The 16,171-nt window shown below is 42.5% G+C and overlaps 1 protein-coding gene across 1 annotated transcript in view; it reads right to left on the bottom strand.

Annotated features, from left to right (window-relative positions):
- LOC138258905 (solute carrier family 26 member 6-like) overlaps positions 1–16,171 on the bottom strand; it is a 269,592-nt gene that overhangs the window by 60,877 nt on the left and 192,544 nt on the right. The window contains exons 11-15 of the mRNA XM_069206227.1: positions 12,530–12,607; positions 8,645–8,740; positions 4,154–4,260; positions 1,064–1,133; positions 267–359 (exon numbers count right to left, since the gene is read on the bottom strand). Of these exons, the coding sequence (XP_069062328.1) occupies positions 267–359; positions 1,064–1,133; positions 4,154–4,260; positions 8,645–8,740; positions 12,530–12,607 (444 nt within the window). The remainder of the gene's footprint in view (positions 1–266; positions 360–1,063; positions 1,134–4,153; positions 4,261–8,644; positions 8,741–12,529; positions 12,608–16,171) is intronic.

Below are 16,171 nucleotides of genomic sequence, written 5' to 3'. Positions count from 1 at the left end.
ATCTGCCTCGCTACAGCTTTCTACCTCAGCATATCAAGTCTTTCTAAGTTAGGATGGGTCAAATATGTCAGGAGTGTAAAAGGAGTGAGTCTCATCCTGTGTGTTCTCACTTCACCACCCATGTGTGGTCTGTCCCATCCACCAAAAGGAAAGTAGGCAAACCCTTAATACATGTGAAGGAACTTTGCACATCCCAGTCAACCATGGGGTAAAACTGAGGCTGCCTCCTTCTGTCGCACCACAATATGGTCACCTGCAACACTCACCTTTCCCTTCAGTGCCTCTGAATACATCTCTGCATTTGCAAAATAGACTGTGGATGACGAGTGGAAAATCATCAGCCCTGGGATCTGTCTGGTCTGTAAATAAACCAAGAAAAGTCATCATGAAGGGATAAGAGCAACCTGAGGTGCTAACAATGGAGATAGTGAGAGAAAGCTTGGAATAGACAATATAGTACATGATTTAGAGTTTGGTGGAGAGGGTACCGTGTTGCAAAGATGATGGAGTCCCCTCTATGCCAAACTGAAGTTCTGCCTGCCTCATTTACGGACAGGCGGAAGATACATATGTTAGCAAAGGAGACTACCCCATCTCTGCTACTGACATACATCTCCGACAGCCTGACGCCCTATTGAGTGTGAGAAGACAAATGGCCAGGTTTTACTTTCACACACCACCATTCAAAACGTGGCAGTAAGTGAAAGTGAAAACATTTTAATGACCTCGCTGTGGAAGAAAATTTCCTTTTGGATTTTTTGGTGTGAAAAAAAAGATATTGACAGTGTGCCATATGGCACTTTTGTGTTGACGGAACCACATGGCATACTTTCAATGCACTGGCAGGAACCTCTGTGAGGGTGGTCCCTGCCAATGTAACAGATGTCTGCTGAAGCCACGGACACCTCCAAATGCGGAGTACGAGCACCTCATCGCCCTGATGGAGTAGAATCCGTTCTCTGAACTTTAAATCAGCCCCAATTAATCGTACTGTTTGTATATTGTGTTGCATGGTGTTTATGTGAATAATGCTTCTAGGGGTCTTTTAGGAGACATGGCTTACCTTCTCAAACTTATCAATGTCTCTGTAGACACCCAAATCAGAAACCTGCCCCAGAAACGTGAAGTGGGATCTGGAAAAGAAAAGGAACACCATTAAATCTACGACTCGTGCACTAAAGTTGCAGGGTGGCACCTGCAGGCATATATTCTCAAGGGGGTCTGCAGGGTTTAGTATGCTTTCATTGACTTAGGGCCTGATTTTGAGTTTGCGGAGGTGATTACTTCATCACAGGTGTGACGGATATCCCGTCCGCTGTGTTACGATCCCTTTATAGCCCATGGAGATTGTAATACTGTGCACGGGTATCTGTACCATTTGTGATGGAGTGACCCATCTGCCAAACTCTAAATCAGGCCCGCAATTCCTTCCGTGTGACCGATCCAGCCCAAGCTTTTCAGTAGCACCAGTCTGTCCTGGAAATATCCAAAGTAAAATATGGGCCAACTTTCTTCAACCGGTATTTTAGGTAATCTGTGGACATCAGTTAGAGTTTGACAAAGAAGGTGGCCTGCCAAACTGAGTTTACCCACTTCATTTAGAAGTGGCCAAAGCACCAGGTGTCCTCGGTCCCAGCTGGGCTCTGCCACGTTTAGCCTTTGGCCAGTGGTCTGGTTTGCCTAAAAAAGAAACTATGGAAATGAGCCCCACATGTATGTAGGGAGAACGTGTGTCATTTGTATGTTGTTTTTCTGAAACCAATCCAGCTTTGGGATTTATTTGTGAAAAACAAAACAAATTACCCATCAGGGCAAAGAAACATGGTGCCTGGTCAACAGACTTTCTGTGTATCTGCTGCACTGATGGATGCACAAAAGGCTGGTGAGATCTCTCAATATGGTGAGTGGTCCTTCACCTGGAGATGGGAGACCATAGGCACTGCTGACTTGGCCGGCCTTCACTTCCTTTTTGTTGGGGTCGTTTACAGTTTTGTGGAGTGTGTCAACTTCCATAAATGTTCTTTTCACCCGCTCCACCAATCCTGTGGTTCACCCACATCATTTAGAGGTGGGGGAACAGCATGGTTTTTAACACCAGAGCCGCAGTTGGCCCTGCAAGAGAAAACCCTAGGCCTGGCAGCCCATCCACATCAGCAACACCATGCCACCAGTTATCACAATGTACAACAATTGCAAATGGATTTCCCTGCTCCTGACTGCCATCTGAGGCATGGAAATAATCATCTGTGGTGCAGATCTTGTAAAATGCAGCATTCGCTGAAACTTCACGGTGCTTGTGTCAGACAAGAGCACAATGACTGACTGTTGTCTACCAGTTGAAGTGGTAGGTTTTTAACAATTTCCAGAAGTGTAGTAAATTGACTCAGCATGCAAATGAGATGGAACAATATTCCATAGCTCAGCTGCCACTGGGATAACTCTGTTGCCCACCTTACCAGATCTAGTTCTTGGGATGGAACCAATTGAGAGTTTATGACAAAGATTTCAGAGTCTTCAGAGAAAGAGAGTTTTTGCACAAATATTGCTGCTTAAAGGGGTATCCTTTGCTTAAGTGGAAGCCAATGTACTTTACGCAGCACTCAAATTATGTGCACTTTCCTTGAATCCTTGGTAATCAGACCTGCTGCAGCATTGTGAGTTAGCTGCAGTTCATCAATTAGGTAGGCTAGTGAGGTTAAGATATATGGCATTACAACAACTGAGCCTGAATAAGTGCATTTGTTACTGAGGTATGAAGGAAATCCTTCAGGAAAGTAAATACAATTTTTAAAGATCTTGATTGCCAGTAACATGTTTCTAATGACATATGATAATCTGATCTTTGAGGGAAAGATTTGGTTAAATTATAATACCTAAATTGTGCACTGCATTCTAAGGGGCAGGACACAGTCTCAGTCCATTCTAGAGAAAAATCAAGCTTAATTAAGGCTCAAGAGAAACTGTATCATCAGCATACGTATAAAAGTGGAGGGCAATTGTCAAAGGGCCCTTACAGATGTTATAAGAAGGAGAAATAAAATAGATCCTGTGGAATGCTATACTTCAATGTTTTGAGATTGACCTGAAATGGTTGGAGGTCCACCTACTGCCTCTAATTGTCTAGAAAACGTTTTTAGCCACTTCAAATGGGTGCTGCGGAAAGCAATTTCCATGAGTCTTGAGACCAAAATAGAATAATCTATATTGTTTAATGCTTTGGGAGGTCAAGGAAAACTAAAAAGTCCTGACACTGTCCATTATCAGCCAATCTTCTAATATCAAAAACCAGGTCAATAGTCCATCCTGGCCGATAGCCATGTCGGTGATGATCTGAAAGATTATTTCCTCCAAATAATCATGCAGCTGATCACAAACAGTGTTCTCTAAGACCTTTCTTGTGAATGGGAGAAGGGAGATGGGCCTTTAATTGCTCATTTTATTTGCACCAAGATTAGAGGCCTCATTACGAGTGTGACGCCTTACAACTGCCACACTTGCGGTGGCGGTGTGGACTGCCGCGGATGCAGCGTTCCGACTGCCCCATAACAACCCTGGCAGTCTCACCGCCAGCTCTGCTAGAATCATGGATCCTGGCGGTGATGGAGATCCTAATCTGCCAGGGCAGCAGCGAATGCAGCCCTGCGGATTACGACCTCATTCTCTTGGCCATATTCCTCCTGGTGTTGCTTGTCACTAAATTTCAGAGGGCATCCTCTCTGTAACCGCTGTTACATCTGGGACAGACAGTGTGGGTTCCAGAAAGGGTCACGCTTTCCTCAGAGCCTTTTAGAAGAGCTGAACGTTTGTCCCACTACTTCTAGACATTGACAGAGCTAAAATGACAAAACAGCAATATAGACTAACATTGATGACAAGCTCTGGAGGCATTAGTAAATATTTGAGAACAAAGCACTTTATGGGTGGTAGTTTTCATGCCCACAAGCAATTTTGATGGCATTCATTCCTCGTTTCTCACCCACTCCAAACAAGAAGTCAGACAGCATGGCTAGGAAAAACACATTAAGCAATTATGATTACCTCTGCTGCAGAAGGCTCACACTCTGCCACTCAGTGGATGACACTGGAAGAAACCTTCCACCTTTCTCCTGCAAAAGTGCCCTACCAAGCTACCTACCGAGTTCACTCTACTTACAACTGGGTGCGGAAAATGACGGTCAGCAGCTCAAACAGTATGGAGACAGCCAGGCCCATGTCCATGTTGAGGAGGATGGTACAGGCAAAGGTCACCACCCAGATCAGCTGAAAGACAAGGAGAAAGGAATTAGTTATGCAAACTAAAGTGGTGGTGGTGTAGCATTTCCTTCAGTTCCCCAACACCTACCTCTGAAATTCAGTGCAAGAGAAGTGTGCTCCAACCTTAGCTGGCCGAAGTAGTCATTAATAAAGCCTATTTAAATATGGAGCATGAATGTTAAGAGAGTGTTCAGAACTATTCAGCCACCAGTACTCTTTTTTTATGATAAATGTATGTAAAATACGAGAGGCAGCATTTGAGTCTCACAGAAGGCACACAAAGAAGGCATTTCTTTATGCAATTTTTAGTTTAAATAATGGAGCTTACACTTAAATTAGGAGCCACTACAAGGTAAGGCAAATTAGATTAGGTTGAGCTACATAATAAGTCAATAGCTCAATTGTTAGACCTGTCAGCCTTAGGGTGGCCGTCCCCCAAACTGTTTTGCCTGCTCCTGTCCTATTTTTGCTTAATTCATGTTTTTTTTTGCTTTAGGACTCTGTGCACTTTACCAGTTCTAACCAGTGCTAAGGTGCTTGAGTTCACTCCCTAAATCATGGTACAATTGGCACACACCTAATTGGCATATTTCATTTACTTATAAGTCCTTAGTAAAGTGGTATACCCAGGGCAGGGAAATTTCATGCTACTAGTGGGCCTGCCGCACTTATTGTGCCATCCACTTAAGTAGCCCCTTAAAACATGCCTCAGGTGTGCCACTGCAGCTTGTAAGCAGTTTTAAATTGCCAATTCGAGTTTGCAAAATCAAACACCTTTCCATGCATAAAACTCCCTTTTTATTATATATGCCAACCCTAAGATAGGCCCTAGACAGCCCATAGGCCAGAGTGTATTGTATTTAAAAAGTCGGACATTTACTTTTAAATTTTACATGTCCTGGTGCTGAAAAACGACCAAATTCGTGTTTCACTAGAGTGAGGCATACTTCCCCATTAGGAAAACATTAGGATACCTTATTACATTTAATTAGTAATAACTTTGTGACCAAGTAGAAAAGTAATGTTTGGTGTCTAAGGAATTGTAATTTAAAATCCTATTTAATCGTAAAGTCGGATTTTAGGTCACAATTCTGTTAATGCAACAATTTTGATAGTTGGCATTTTCTTGTCTTAACCATTTGGTGCCTGCAGCATATTTCCTGGGTCACATGACTAGGTGTAGCCACTCAGTAGAGGGACTATCTGCTGGCAATGTGGGCCATCCAAGCATTCCAATTTGCACTTCAAGGACACCTCCTCAGCTCACACACAAACTTCACACTAGCCCATTGTGACGGTAGACAGCCTGGGACCAGGGCAGAGGAGAGGCAGGAATTTCCAGTCACTTCTGGAAAGATGAAGAAAGCCTATGCCTCCTCTTGCGGCAAGCTGTGCTTCGACTCCCTTGCTGCATGCTCTGCTTGTTCTTCCCTTGTCACTGCTGGCCCCAGTTCTGGAGACACTGACAGTGGGCCCCTCTCCGGCACTGACTTCGGATCCAGATCCATCTTCAGCTAGAACACATCCGATGTCATGCCACACAATTAATAAAGCCCAACTTCAGTTTGAGGAAGACTCTCCTCCGGTCCCCTTGCCTCGGAGGCAATCATTCAGGAGGATGGAGGATTTCTTTGGCTCGGATTACGATGCTCTTCCAGGCCTTGAGGACATTTTGCATAATGAAGATGATGACGATTAGGGGGGGTACTTACTCCTCATTACATTGATGCTGGGACAGCGCATGGCCTCTGTCTGGAGGCTCTGAGGCTATGGCACTGGCTAAACCTTGAAGAGATCTCCCTGGTGGCCAATCGCCTGGTGAGATCTTTCAAAAACAGTACAGACTAACTTAACAGATGTCATCCTGTCTATCATATGTCGCACAGGGTATCCTTGCCTGACTGCATGCATCCTTGGTAGACCTTTTTGCCATCTCCAATACCACCAAATGTCTAGCCTTTTGCACTCTAGAGATTCCTCCCCTATCTTGTTGGTCTCTGGGAGGCACATTCCAGCCTCTTATACGCATTTCCTCCTCTAATGATGATCTGGTGGATCCTGGAAAAAGTCAGACGGGAAAAAGTGTTGATGATCCTGTGACACTGGATTAGGCTTGGAATGTGTTGTACTCTGAACTGTTGACTATGAGCACTTGTCCTCTCGTTATGCTACCTTTTAGAGAGGGACCTGTGTTCCATTCACACCTCAACCTTCTACGCCTCAATGCGGGTAGACTCAGCAGAAACACCAGAGGGATTCTGATCTCCTGTCAGAGGTAGTGAGTGTCTTTCTGGCTGGCCATCTGGAGGAGAAGAAGGAAGTCAATCCTTTACATGTAAAGGCATCTGATGTTCTCCTATTTGTTTTGTCTTTGGCCAGCACACCTTGCTCTGGGTACAGTGAAAGGTAACTTATCAGAAATCATGGTCCTTTTTCTTGTTTGCCTGATCAGCCCTCATTATTCAGATCAGCAGATGTGATGTGTTTTAAGAAGACCTCTCATATTTGCTTTCCTGGATTCCCGTTATCAGTGGGACCTTAATTTGATCCTGACATTCCTGTCTTACCATGCAGCTTCTACACAGCTGTAACCTACTTTTTGTTAATTTTGAAGCCTGTATTCCTCATTGCAATCACGTATGTGCATCGCCTCACTGTGTTGCAGGAATTGTCAATCCATCCGACATATTCTATCTGACAAACTGGTGCCTAGCATTGATGCATCTTTTCTTCCAAAAGTGGTGTCACATTTCTATGTGGGGCAATCCATTAGACTCCCTGCATTCTTTTCTCCAGTCTGCCAGGTGGCCTTTACCAGTTGCTTAAGCATCTCTTAGATGGGTAACATTTCCTTTATCTGACAATTAAAGGCAATCTAAGCCTGGTGTTGCTGGCTGTATTGATGTTTGTATGTGGTCTGTCGTGGAGGCAAGTGCTGCTGGGATCTACACAGTATCTCACTATATTAAAGTGGGCCCTGTGCTGGATGTATGTGGGTTGCTGTGTCTAATGTGTACTATTGGCTGTGTGTGCATGCACATGTATGGGTGCGTGGGTGATTTCATGGAGACTCCACTTGTAAGTCAGTTACAGCAATCCTAGTGGAGTACCACTTCTGCAGGGCACGAGTGGCCGGATGTTCCCACATCATGCAGTCAATTGCACAGCCTATCCTACCCCCACCCCACACCAACACCAAGGGGGCATAGCACACTAACTCCAGCTGGTCCAGAGTCTGCCCTCTCATCACACACACACTCAGTACCCTGCTCTTGCCCTTGACTAACAGTAACCTCCTCCCCCTCTCCCATTTACCACTTGCTTATAGCAAGTGGTAAATGGGAGCAAAATTGTCCCTGGAACTGATAAATAATGATACAGAAAATGAGTTGGTAATCTGGATTTGTGTGCTTATTTCCAAATCCAGGGCCAAAGAACTTGTAATTACATGGTGCAGGGGACCATTTATCTACTGGAATGAGTGATTCTGGACCCAGTAATTTTAACACCCCTTGCACTGTGCAACTCATAATCATGAACATATTATAAACCAAGCCAGAATAGCAACGTAACGCTGTGCGTTTTTCACCTAAAGGGCATAATCAATGGTGGTCAAGTCCATTGATGCAGATGGTAAACAAAAACCTATGCAGTGTCTTCAAAGCAGAGAAATTATCTTCATCTCTAAATATATCCTAAGCCGAGCGGGATAATGACTATGTCACAACAACAGTCACAGTTGGTGATATAAGCAGCGGCTGGGAAACTTTTTAAACAGAAACCATTTTCTCTGAAAGCCCATCAACTGGGGAATGTCAAAAGAGCATGGGGTGTGATACAGAGGGTTGCAGTATATTAGCAATAAGTCTAAAAGCAGTGTCAGTGACAGGCAGTATATAACAATAAGTCTAAATAAAACCAGTGTCAGTGACAGGCAGCTGGTGGCCTACCACACATCAATTCATTTCAGATGTGCAATATTTTTTCAAATTCTGTACTGCCTACATCACACCTGTTATCACTTGGCATAGAGACTCCAAGACACAGCATCAGTTTCATGCAAGATACTGAGAAGGAACTGAGTTTTAGCACAAGAATCACTGGTGTGACCTTTTCCTGTGTGTTCTTGCTCATTTCCCGCTGTGCATGTCAAAGGCAAATCATTTCTTTTCTTTTCATGGCTAAGAACTTTTCCACATATATTATGCCTTGTCTATGTTTGATTAAAAAAGCCTCAGTACCTTTGCTCCGCTAATTCCTCAGTATCATTCAGACCCCATGGCAGAGATTTCTAGATGGTTTAGCTCCTTTGCTGCAATGCTGCCACTGTTCTTCTGAATCTAAACATTTTTTTTATCAGAGGTCTCTCTGGCTGCTGCACCTTTCTTACCAGGTCGATTCTGTTGGTTCTCCAAAGAACAGGGATCTCTCGAAATTGCCTGAACAAACCCCTTAGGTTCACAATCACAACAGCCGCCAATACCGCCTGGAAGGGAAACAATTGGAGGGCATTAAGTAGTGAAATATTAGTGTATGCATTTAATGATGGTAAACTCTGAGAAGGTAATTCAATAATGGAACAGACACATTCAGTTTGGGTGTCTGAAAGCAAGACAGGGGACTATCATGAAAAGATAACTCCATCACAAGGAAAGCAAACTATAAATAAAGCAAATCTGTAGCATACATATTGCATACAATGGAACAGTTTGAAATGTAGATAAAATGAACATGCAAAAGGCATTTGAATCTGTGCAACATTGAGCAATGGGCCAACATTCCAGGCTTTTTCCTGTCACACATCCAAGCACGGTTGATTATTGCAACAGTCTGACTGTCCCCCACCTTGTCAGTCAGTGGCATCAAGGTTTGCATTCGTTTTTCCAGGCCTAAAAAGTGTTCTGCAGAGGTTTGAGACTTCACAAACAAGAAGCAGTTCATGTTGATGTTGGGCATGTTGGTACATACATTGCATTTCTAACAGTGCCAACTTGTGCTGGAAGGCTATGTGCTGGAATGGATCTATAGCAGGCTGGAAATGTGAAAATAGTCGTTTTCTAAGTGTCTTATCACCTAAATTCAATTCATAGTTGGTTCCTTGATCTTGGTGGGTGTTTATATTCTATCTGTGCGAAGCAGGTGTGAGCAGTGGCCTTTAATAAGCCAGCACTACACCCTACAGAGCCATGGAAGTCCTCAGCAAATCTGCCTCTAGTACAGGCTCACACCTCAGAACACCTTGAACCGTGGACTCAAGCACATGTTTGTAATGGTTTTCCTGAATTATTGATTCGAAAATGGATTGTGTACATAGACTGACAATTACTGAACACACCGTTTCTCCCTCCAGGTTTTGTTAATATGATGTGCTCCATCTAAAGAATGAATCTGTGTCCTTGGCTGTTGTACAGATTATTCTGAAATGATGTTCTATCACAATATCGAGTTTTAAATATCATTCTTTCAAAATATTGTGTCCAGAATATTGGCTATCACAATATCATGAATGGAAGTATATAAACCAGCACTGTTCTGATTATTAATAAGGGTGTCAAATTAACAACTGTGATCTGTTATGTTCATTATGCAGAATTCTATTACATTGTTCAATAACTTCTACTTCCTACACTTGCTCTTCTTAAACACCCTGGGCACCCACATCACCTTGTTCCTTACGACCCAACACGTATGTATATGAGCCTCCATAACAAGATCAATACACTCCTCCTCAGAAAAAGTCTTAAAACACCTATTTTGAATCCACCTTCATCATATCTAACAGGCAGTGTGGAGAGCGGATTCAGATCAAATTATTCAAGTCCTTTATTCAACACTCATTCTTTCAATTATTTATTAATTAATTTCTCCTATTGGTCCTTGAACACAAAAAACACTTAAACATCAATTATATGGGTCCAGTCCTGACTATTTTTGAAAATACTTGGAATACAACCAAGGAAGCAGATCTAAATTAAACTTATTTTCAACTTTCTATTTAGCGTGTTAACTGCAAAAGCAAGAAGGTGATGGATGGAATGTTTGACTTCATCCCAGCCACTGGCAATTGGCCAGGGCTGCATCCCATTCCAATATGTTTTGACCAACACGCCACCTCAGTTTTGACTCAGACACATGCAAATCATTCTTGACCCTGCTCCAATGGGAACAATGAGATTAATTCAAGCATTCCATCCATCACTTTGTGTATATTTTAATGCGCCACTCTAAGTGGGAATTGTATGCAAAGATGTGGGGAACGAGGGCAAAACCGGACCTGGTTTGCTCGTGTTCCAGTTCAGGGAGGACCTGGCTCAGTATTTCGGGCTGAACTGTTCCCAATGGAGAAGGGTCAAAACTGGTTTGCAAATAGCTGGGTCCAAACTGAGGAGGCATGGAGTACAAAATAACGATGGACTGGGATGCAACCCTAATAATTACCAGTGGATGACATTAATTCAACTATTCCATCCATCACATTTTTGTATACTTTAGTGTGTCATCCTAAGTGGGATGGGTATGCTAAAACATCAGTCCTGTGCAAAGCCTCCTAAGCAAATCACAAAACTAGGGATTTATTATGCTTTAACTCTTTAAAAAATAATGGATGACCAGCCATCCATGAATAATAGCCAAGAATAATAACGTTTGCTGAAGGGGAACAGATTTGGGTGCAGATCCTGTCTAGGTTCTTGTTTCTAGATACAAAAAGAAAAATTTCCTGTAATGGGACCTCTTATAGAGCTTGGCTGAAACAAACAGCTTCAGCTTTCTGTGGATTTTTCTGTTTAATGACTTTACTAAATAAACATTTGCTATAGTTAGCCTTCTTTCCCTTGTGGTAGGTTGCTGATAAACCTAAAGCAGCCAGCGGCAAAGTTGCAACTAATGAGCAGTTGTGTCACTGATTATCTGGTAATGGCTGATGTCCACTGCAGAATTTCCACCAAATTGTCCAGGCACTTTGAATATGCCTCTAATGAGGAGTTGCACTGGGAGTACTCAAGTACCTAGATCTATCGATCTTCAAACCGAGAGATAATTTTGGGGGTTTATATATATATTTTTTTTCTACCATGCTCCAACTTTGTTGATTTTAGACAGTTAATTCACCAATATCTTGGAGGATGTTTAGCTCTGGATACAGCAAGATCTACCAGCATATAAATTGGTAGCTCTGTTCGCTCAGAATGCCACTGGTCCTTGCATAATTTTGGAGTTTGCACGATTTCACTCCCACCAAAATTAGCAGATTTTGTAAGTTATTCTCCTGTAAATCAGACCCATAGTCGTTAGCTCCAAACATGAAACATATATTATCTAGTGTGACCAAGAACAGGAGAATCCCTGCAGCTTCTCAGGAAGCTGATTTAATGCACTGAGTTGGCCCTAGTTGTAACCCAACACATAGACTGCTTGAATGAAGCCCTTTTGTAATAAAGTGCCCTTTCCACACAAGCTATTGCAATTTATGGAAAGTCCATCAGGTCATCTCCACTGCAACAAAAGTGTCATTATTCATGCCAAGTCGATAGCCTGTGCATTAAGGCACATCCTGTGTGTATTGGACTTAGATGCAAAGTGATTCATACTGTATCAGTGTCTCTCTATAACTCATGTGCAGTGCTTGTTCCACCAAGCAACACATGCATAAGCGTTCTTTTAAACCCAATGCCAATGCGCAGACTAAGCTCATAAGCAAACACTCATCTACCTGTTAGTAACATCATGTTTTAGTTCATCCTACACAGTCTTCCACAGAAGAACCACTGTATGGCACATTCCAGCACAGAGCCTTGCCAGAGCACAATTACCCATCTTCTTCTACACAATGTACAGACAAACACCACACCTGAGCTCCTCGCGCTGGTTTATCCAAAAGCCCTCTAGGTGAGTAGATGCACACGCTTCATGGAAACATTATGGAGGCCGGGAGGCCTTTTGTGTTTTTAGCTTTCAGTATTGTCATGCTCCCAGGAGTATGACAGAATTAGAGGCAGCAGCCATAGTTTAATCATCAATTAAATAGGAGCAAACTCTTTCCTCGGTTTATTCCTTTGAAAAATGTCATCAATCAATAAGTGAGCTAAAAAGATATTTCTGGCTAAATCTAGTCTCACAATTTCCTTCTGAGGATTTGGAGGACGGGACACAATACCAAAAATTGTTGTTTTTTTCTTCTGTCTCTTTTGGAAAAGTTCTCCCACCACTCAGTGACACAATACCTCATGGCAGATATGCATAGGTGAAGACAAAGAAAACAGCCAATAGATCCTACCTTGGGAAGGTCTTGAAACAATTCCCCAGCTCGAAGGATGATGGCCAAGATGATCAAGGCAGACACAGCACTGGCCACCTGAAGATGACAAGAAGATCCAGGGCCCCATCAGAGCAACAATCGCACAAAGTTTGAAACAGCAGAGTGGGTACTGTTGTGTGCAAATGTCTGAATGCTCAACATCAAGAGGAAGCTGAATTTTGTGAACTGATGACTTTGATAACTTATAGATTTAAGCATGATGCAAGTAGGCTGCTGAGAAACAATCTTAGATGCAATAATGTTCAGTTTGGAATGTGGTTCACCCAATACCATTCAAAACAAGTTGTTCTCTTAACACTGACTGAAGCTCGTGTGGGCCAAGGCTCGTTTTTGTACAGCTGGATCCTCTCTGCAGTCCCAGTTTGCTTTGCTCATAAGGAGTGGGGCAGGTGCCCCAAAACATAGTTTATTATCCCCTCCTTGTGAAAGTTTTGCAGCTTCTGCTGCTGGTGGGAGTGGGGGTGGGGGGCAGACGCTCCTCCGCCCTATTCTAACCTTGTGTATCTTTTCTTGTAAAGTAAGAGGGAAAAACAGGATAGCTGTTACAAGATGGAACTAGTTTATACTGCTGATGCCCAGGAGCGCAAGAGCATTCTCCTGCTGAGTTACGGATCAACACAATTTTATGCCAGAGTATTGCCAACCAAAATATTGTGAAGGTAAGTATATATAGAAAATGCATACATTTCGTATTCTTCATCCAGAGTTACTTACCTGGAGTTTATATATGAACTCATCATGCATAATGGCCTTTTGTAGCTGAATAAAGTTATGGTGCACATGCAGCCTCTAAGTGCGCCTGTTCTATATATGTATATATGTATATATATATATACATATATACATATATATATATATATATATATATATATATATATATATATATATATATATATATATACACATATATTTATATGTATATTACCCACTAGACAACTTCGTTTCCATAAGAAAATAGTTTTTGACTTGCCTATATCTTTGGCACCGTTTGACGAATCTTAACTAAATTTTCCAAAAAATGTCACAGTGATTCTTGTTGTAACTATAACTACCTACTGGTGACTGCCAGTGGTGGTCGCCTGGTTGCCACCAGATAGTTATGATTAGCATTGCTTTTCAATAGACAGAGCGTTTTTTGGTCTGTGAATAACTTTTGTGTCCTTTGACAAATCTCCACAAAGCATTTAAAAAAAAAAAATCACCTTGGTTCCTTCCTGGAACGTTTCGGGGGGATCTTTCAAAGCGGGGCTGAGAAAAAGGGGCATCCCAAAAACTATTTTCCCCATGCATTTTCCATAGACTTTTGTCAGAAAAAGTTTGGCAAAAACTGCTGAATGGAATTACACCAAATTTTGCAGGAAGCTAGATCATGGTCCATAGAATGTGCCTTTTGTGATTGGGTGTATATCTGTTCAGTAGTTTTAGAGAAATTAAGGTTCAAAAATCTTTGAATATCTGGACAGGTGGGTTTGAAGGACTCTTGTGAGTGTCCCTCAAAACCAATTAAAAAGAATACAGTCTTCTGACTGGCCCAAGGTGCTTTTTTCTCTTGGACAAGTTTGTTCTGACTCCTGAGGGAGTGAGCACTATGATTGGCTGTCAGCAACATGAGGAAAATGTTGCTGACATCCGTAACAGGACTTAAAGACCTGGTTCCCTGTCCTGCAATGCTTTTAAAAAAAATAATATGAGGGGCAAAGTAGGGATATCCTGCCACATAAGGTCATGTCCATATCTCCCACGGCCGAATTGTGGTAAAAAGGGGAGAGGGTCATACGTCCCACAGACTCCATCCCCTGTGGCCAAAATGAACCTTAAAGGGAGGGGGGGGTCGCACATTTGAGATGTCATCAGTGATGTCATAAATAATGTCATAGAACATCATGAGTGATGTAAAATGTGAGTCATAAACAGTGCATGGCAGGGGCCCAAGTTATAATTTGAATTTCTGTGGTTTTGAGTTCAAAACATTATGTTGGCTCTGACATGTTCACCTAACTATAACATCACTTTAACCTTAGTTTTTTTCAGTGAATATATATGTATATATATTACCTAGTGGCCATAGGTAGAGCGTTTTTTGGTTTGCTAATAACTTTGGACCCATTTGACAAATTTTCACAAAACTTTCCCCAAAGAAATTTATTCACCTCAGCTCCTTCTCAGAGAGTTTCGGGGTGATCTCTCAAGCGGGGGCAGAGAAAAAAAGGGGTCCCAAAATGCATTATCCCATTGCATTTCCATAGACTTCTTTCAGACAGGCTTCAGCAAAAACAGCTGAACGGAATTACACCAGATTTGTTGGGATGCTCGATCTTGGTCCGCAGATTGTGATTTGGTGTAAATCCATTCAATAGTTTTTGAGATATTAAGGGTAAAAAAATACATAGATATTTGGATGGTTGGGCTCGCCAGAGTCCTGCAAGAGCACAAATAAAAAAATGGAGCCCTGTGATTGGGCAAGAGGCCTGTTTTTCCTGTGAGCCTTCAGGTTCTTGCAGGTGCGAGGTACTCTCGCGAGTCTCAAGAGAGCAAGCACTTTGATTGGCTGGCTTTTGGAATTTCAGAAATGAAATGGATGCCATTGCTTTTTACAGAGACAAATTGCTGGTGTTGTGGAAATGAAGTAAAAAATCTATATAAGGAGCCAGGAGAAAGGCCCCCTAGATTTTGAGAGGAGGCCTGGAAGGTATACGTACATGATGAAAGTAAATGTACATTGTTTTTATTTAAAATATTATCTCACAGTATCAGGAATAGTAAAAAGGAGTAGATGAGTTGTCAATACACTCTAGTAGGAGAAATGCGTATTGTTCACCTTATTATTAGGATCAGGTGTGTAATACATAAGTACTGTAATGAATAGAATGTTACTTCATCCTTAAAAAGTGTTACAATCTTGCGAGACTCTTGTTGGATCGTGAAAAACAGGAAGAAGTAGGTGATTTTTGAATACATTCTGGAATACACACTTGTTACTGTAGGAAAGAATCTGACTACAGATGGTATTTACTGGAGTCTACTATTTACACCCACTAGCTTTGGAAGAGTTCAGAGTAGAGAGTTAAGACTCTCTTACACCCTACTACGTACAGCCATCACACAATAGAGGGGTCGTAGCAGAGAGACAAGTCCCTCTGGACACTCTACAATGGACACCTGTCATATTAGAGAGAGATCTCAGCAGAGAGGCCAGACCATCCATATACTCTACTATGCATCTGTTGTCCAGGAGAGGACTGAAAGGAGAGGCCAGTCCATCCACAGCCACACCCCCTACTATGCACACTCGTCATTTGAGAGAGAGGTCTGAAAGGAGTGGCCAGTCCACCCACATACCGTACTACACACACGTCATCCGAGAGAGAGTTCTGAAAGAAGAGGCCATTCCATCCACACACCCTACTACGCACACCCGTCATTTGAGAGAGAGGTCTGAAAGGAGTGGCCAGTCCACCCACATACCGTACTACACACACGTCATCCGAGAGAGAGGTCTGAAAGAAGAGGCCATTCCATCCACACACCCTACTACGCACACCCGTCATTTGAGAGAGAGGTCTGAAAGGAGTGGCCAGTCCACCCACATACCGTACTACA

This window comes from Pleurodeles waltl, chromosome 9 (assembly GCF_031143425.1).
Source record: "Pleurodeles waltl isolate 20211129_DDA chromosome 9, aPleWal1.hap1.20221129, whole genome shotgun sequence".
Classification (NCBI taxonomy): domain Eukaryota; kingdom Metazoa; phylum Chordata; class Amphibia; order Caudata; family Salamandridae; genus Pleurodeles; species Pleurodeles waltl.
This window is presented reverse-complemented; position numbering and strand designations above follow the sequence as displayed.